This window comes from Erpetoichthys calabaricus, chromosome 3 (genome assembly GCF_900747795.2).
Source record: "Erpetoichthys calabaricus chromosome 3, fErpCal1.3, whole genome shotgun sequence".
NCBI classification, from domain to species: Eukaryota; Metazoa; Chordata; class Cladistia; order Polypteriformes; family Polypteridae; genus Erpetoichthys; species Erpetoichthys calabaricus.
In genome coordinates this window covers 71765999-71771998 of record NC_041396.2, presented here as the reverse complement: position 1 = coordinate 71771998, position 6000 = coordinate 71765999, and the positions used below count along the sequence as shown (strand labels likewise).

Below are 6000 nucleotides of genomic sequence, written 5' to 3'. Positions count from 1 at the left end.
CTTACACAGCTTGGTCATATTACAACCGGAGTGCTGAACTGACAACGTGGTATACAAACAGAACTATAACAATTGTAATAAACAAACAAAAAAACAGCGGACAACCCGTGGCTTAAATAAAAAGGCTGCTTCCGTTGGCGAAGCAACGAAAAAGGAAGACCTTATATGGCATTCATTTATAAAACAGCGGAGAGGCTGTGTGAACTCAGCTTCACAAAAAAACAGATCCTTAACAAATTGTTATTGGTATATTTTCCTTCAATTTAAAAAGGTTTTCTTTTCTTCTTAATAAAAATTTAAAAGCAGTACTTCGCCGGTGCGAAGCGCGGGGATTTCAGCGACTGACGCATACAGATATATTCATGAGTGCAGGTACTATGGAAACAGAGCACCGTGTAAACCTAAAGTTTAAATTAAATTCATAGACCTACAAAAGGTTGCCATTGATTTGAGGCAAGATTGCTTTTCTCCTGTACAACTATACGTTGCATTCTTAACAGTAAGCTTGCACAGCTTGGTCATATTCCAACCGGAGTGCTGAACTGACAACGTGGTATACAAAAAGAACAATTGTAAAAACAGCGGAGAGGCTGTGTGAAGTCAGCTTCACAAAAAAACAGATCCTTAACAAATTGTTATTGGTATATTTTCACTCAATTTAAAAAGGTTTTCTTCTTAATAAAAATTTAAAAGCAGTACTTCACCGCTGTGAAGCACGGGGATATATATATATATATATATATATATATATATATATTATATAGATAGATAGAGAGATACAGATATATATATATATAGATAGATAGAGAGATACAGATATATATATATATAGATAGATAGAGAGATAGAGATATATATATAGAGAGCTAGAGAGATACAGATATATATATATATAGATAGATAGAGAGATAGAGATATATATATAGAGAGATAGAGAGATATATATATAGATATATCTGTATATATATGTAGATATGTAAATATGTATATGTATATATATGTGTCTGTATGTGTATATATATATTTATATATATATGTGTGTATGTATGTATGTGTGTATATGTATGTGTATATATATCTTGATATATGTATATATATGTGGATGTGTATATGTATATATATATGTATATATGGAGATATGTGTATATGTAGATATGTATATGTAAGTATATATGTTTATGTATATATATGTTTACATAACCTCTTTAACACACTACTTCTCCGCTGCGAAGCGCGGGTATTTTGCTAGTATATATATATATATATATATATATATATATATATACTGAGGATTGGCTCCAGCAGACCCCCGTTACCCTGTGTTCAGATTCAGTGGGTTGGAAAATGGATGGATATATATACATACTATATATATATATATATATAATTTTTAATGTTTTTCCTGAAATCATGTGGAAATTTCTATCTAAACAGAAATGGAAAAAACTTTATTGTTTTTTTTGTTGTAGAAGAGTTCTTTCTTTCATATGATTTTAATGAAGTGATAGAGTTCAGCATTGGATCTTCTAATAATTGATAACATGGTGACTTCAGTATTTTCACAACACTTAGCTCAAATGATGTGGGATCTGTAAGTGTATTATCATGAAGTTTGTGACACTTACCAGGAATCCTTGAAGACTAACACACACAAAAATACTCACACATACACATAGCGATCCTATCCAGAAGAAAGACTTAAGTGGTGTTGATTTCCAGTATAGAAAACATAAAAGCAGTATGGTATTTATTATTGTATAACAATACAAAATTGAAGAAAATAGAGAATAAAACAGATATAAACAGTCTTAGGAAAGCTTACTGAAAATAAGAAGTGTCAAGGGGAAGATGTTGTCCTTTGCGGCTTTTTGATTTAGCAATTGGTATTACTCATTGGTTACATTTTCTAATGTCCAAATCAGAAGTCTCATGTCCCATGATCTCTGGCAATACTTGTTATCTCATCCTTCTGTCTGTGCTTTTTCTTCTCTTGTTTTGATCATTCGGCAAGCTATATTTATGTTAAAATGCACACATTTGATTGGCTATCTTGTCCTGATGACAAATAACTCTGATCAAAGTGTTTGAACTTTTAAATACCTTTTTAATCATTCCCTTCTCAAGCTGTATTTCTGTAATGCCTAGCTCTACAGCATCCATATGTTTTCAGGATATAAATTCATTAAAACAGGTTCTGTGACATCAGTACAGTACTTATTTCCCATTCCCATGTCATGAACTAATTGGAATAGAATTTGACTGGAACAAATGTCTAAATTACATAATATAATACGAAAGAATTCTTTGAATGCCTATAAATAAAGTACTGTAGATTCAGTTCATCCTATCTTTTGTAAAACAGGACACAAACAATGATAAAGAGTTGGGGCACCACCTTTGTGACCCTATAAAATCGGAAGGATTAGAGCAGAAAGAAAACACTCAGTAATTGCAGGTATGTCCATGCAGACGCAGGTTCATCACAGAACTGAATTCAAGATGGCTGATTTCTGGGTTATGAGGTCAAAAGTCAAGAAGGAGAGGGTCAAGGGTGGACGGACACAAAAGTGACATCAGTTGTGGAGTGGTTTTCAATCTTCCTTTCTGCAGAGAGAGAAGAAGAGAAGGCGTTAGTTTACATGCTAAGCACTGGTCTGGTGGGTAATTAACATCAACAAAATCTTTAAGCTCTCTCCCACGCTCACATGCGTGAGTGACACTGTCTATCTATTTGTGTCTGATAGGTCCAAATGGTATCCTTCCAGTTGGGTTGGCCTGCAGTGTTACATGTTGTGTCAAAATGTCTCTTCACATTTGAACCAAAAGAACATCAGATAAATCATTGTATACAGTTTTTTAAACAGTTTATCAAAATGTCTTCATAGTTACTTTAATATTAAATTTAACTGACACCTTTGTAAGAAATACAGTTGTATTGAAATAAAAGAATAGCACAGTGGTTACTGCATTTGCCCTCAAAGCTCTCAAGACTTGGTATAAAATTCTAGACCATTCATTATCAGTGACGAGTTTGCATAATCTGTCTGTTTCTCTGTTCATTCCAGTTTGTTTCCACATCCCAAATGTTAGATTATTAGTGTGTATAGGATATGAGTGGTGGCTGGGATTGGCTCCAGCAGACCCCCGTGACCCTGTGTTAGGATATAGTGGGTTGGATAATGGTTGGATGGATGGATGGAAAACCATTCGAGGTAACTGATAACTTAAAAAACAGCACACAAATTTCACATAGCTGGAATTCAAACCCTGTCTTCTAAAGCTGTGAGATAAAACAGCTAACTGCTGGGTCCCCAAACGTCCAACTGGGGACAATATAATCGAGCAGAATGTCTGGAATATAATTAAACATGGATTACATCGGGACTACAGGCTTGGAGCTTAGAAGCTCAGCCCTGCTGAGGCCCGTGGTCATCGACAGGGGGCGCCTGGACGTTTGTGGAGCCCTGGATGACAGCACTTCTGCCACACTCGGAAGTGCTGCCAGAAGAAGGTCTGGGGGCACCTGGAGTACTTCCGGGTGCCCATGCAGCACTTCCGACACAACCAGGAGTGCTGCTAGAATCCAATCCGAGAGCACCTAGAGCACTTCTGGGTGCAGTATGAAAGAGGCTGCCTCATTCCATTTAGGGAGCAGGAGTCGAGAGGTGGAGGACTAAGCTTGCGAGGAGTGGAGTAAAGGCGGCAGAGAAGAGAGAAGAAGAGAGGAAATAGAGAGAAAGAAGAGACTGAGCAATTTTTAGGTGATCTGTGCACTGTGTGCTGGAAAAGAAAAGAAATAAAACCCGTGTGTGTTTGCACTTGTGTGGTCTGCCTGTCTGTGTTCAGGTTATGTTTCACAATGGTTAATCACAACACCACTGTGCTGTCTTCTTCAACTCAGTTTTTTTTTTAAATAGAGGGAACCAGTGGAGTTTAAAACAGATGCTTTCACAGAATTTGGTAAATGGATGGATGGATGGGAGACCCGAAGAAAAAGAATTCCAGGTTGGTTAAAAATTCTGTTTGTTTACTTATGTCTAGTACTGAGTGAATAATAATTATGTGTAACAGTCAAATATAGTCAACTAAAACAAGTGGATTTCATCAGTCCAGTCTTGGACTTTTTTATGTAGAAAAAAGATTAATAAGACTGTTTCTCAAACACGCAGCAAACAGAAGAGTGCCAGTTCGAGTGTGAGGCACAGACAGAGTGCCACCTAACCTCTGCTGCCCAAATACAAATGTCCAAGTGCTGAATAACAAAGCTGTCCAAGTATACTAGTCTATTAATTCCAAAGGAACATGAAAGACCAATGTGTTCCCCATTTCATAAAATTATAATGACAATTACAATGACTTTAGAATAGCAATCTCTTCATTCTGTTTTCAAAAATCAGGCATGGACAGTCTTCAGAGACTACAAAAAGTAATCATATTGTAAGCTCTCCTCTTCATATATCATGGACTTTCCATCTAATCATGAAGCATGTGTTCTGACTCAACTCAATCCCAGATAATCCAGTATTACTCTTGCCAAATAACCTTATATGATGATCTGTAGGGTTATCCAGAATATCTGGAGAAAAAGTCATGCAGATTTGGTGAGAGAATGTGCAAACTCCATGCAGACAACGATCGGGTGCAAGAAACAAACCAAGGACGTTGACTTTGCCCAGGACTTCTTTCTCTTTTTTTGCAAAAACTTTCTCTGCTTATGTGTGAAAAACAAGTTTTAGGAGAATATTGAGACATCAATTCCAGTAAATGAGCTGTCGGAGATCCTGTAACTGGTGCTGACGGCGCATTGAATAGAAAACGATGGAGCTATAAAACAAGAGGATTCTTCTTTGTTTATGTTTTATGTTGGTTATTTTCTGTGAAAAGTCTTTAAAATTGCAAAGAAAGGCAAGTGAAATTTGAAACAATGTTAATCTGGCATTTATCATGTCTGGTGCATTAACCAATGAATTACAACAACAATTTTTACTTTATTTGCATTATCTTGTGCAGTGAGTAATGAATTAAAGTAATTTCCAAAAAATCCACTAAGCACCGTATAAATAAAAGTTCTTTCAATACTTTTAGGAAAAGATCTAGCAGTAAAGATAAACTGGGAAGGGAAGCCATTTTGGGAAATACAGCAGGCAAAAGGGTTCTGTGTATCAAAATAATCTAATTAATATACTAAACAATATAATTTACAATTTATTTAGTTAAGAAAGGCCACAGAGAAGAGCTGGAGCCTATCGTTGAGAGCATTAGGTGCAAGGCAGGAACGAACCCTGGACAGGGTATCGGTACATTTCAAAGCTCCCTACTGCACATTCCCTCATTCTCTACAATGGGACAAATATGAAGTCACCAATTAAGAAAACTATAAAAAAGGAAATTTAACAACAGAAGGGGTCCCAAGCTAACAATACCCAAGTTACTAGAACTGCTATGTTGAAACAAGAGCACAGTACAGTTGTAAATCAGCCACAGACCTGTGGTTATCCCCCATTATACCCAGCTGATGCAGCTGTCTTTTTCAACATTTGGGAAGTGGAAGTGGTCCATAGTGGGCAGGTACAAGGATTAAGCAGGATTGTTGTGCAGATCTTCCACAGATCCTGAATCTACAGATGAAGCAGACAGATACTGTATGTGTGCTCTCTGGTGTCTTCTGCAAATCCTGCCTGTCATTTCATTTGCTCAGTCCTGTCAGTCACATGTGAAACTATCATGCCTTCAACACTAACACAAAAAACTCTGAAATGTGAAAAGAAAACTGGTCTAATAAACTCCACATAGACTTGATCGGGAAGGAATGGTGAGTCAACAGCATTAAACTATACTGTAAATAAATGGGTGAATAAAAGTTGCAGGGTGTAAGCCTATTTTAAAAGTTGAGGCTGAAACAGCCTTCCAACAGCCTATCTGAAGGGAGACATGCTCACTTTGGAAGTTGTGAACACTAAATTAAACTTGAGCATGCTTTCTACTTTTATAACCACATAT

The 6000-nt window shown here is 36.5% G+C and overlaps 1 protein-coding gene across 1 annotated transcript in view; it reads left to right on the top strand.

The window, feature by feature from the left end:
- The window catches only part of allc (allantoicase), a 65326-nt gene that overhangs the window by 35448 nt on the left and 23878 nt on the right, over nt 1–6000 (top strand). Inside the window, exon 3 of the mRNA XM_028796908.2 lies at nt 3918–4005. Coding sequence (XP_028652741.1) covers nt 3918–4005 — 88 coding nt within the window. The remainder of the gene's footprint in view (nt 1–3917; nt 4006–6000) is intronic.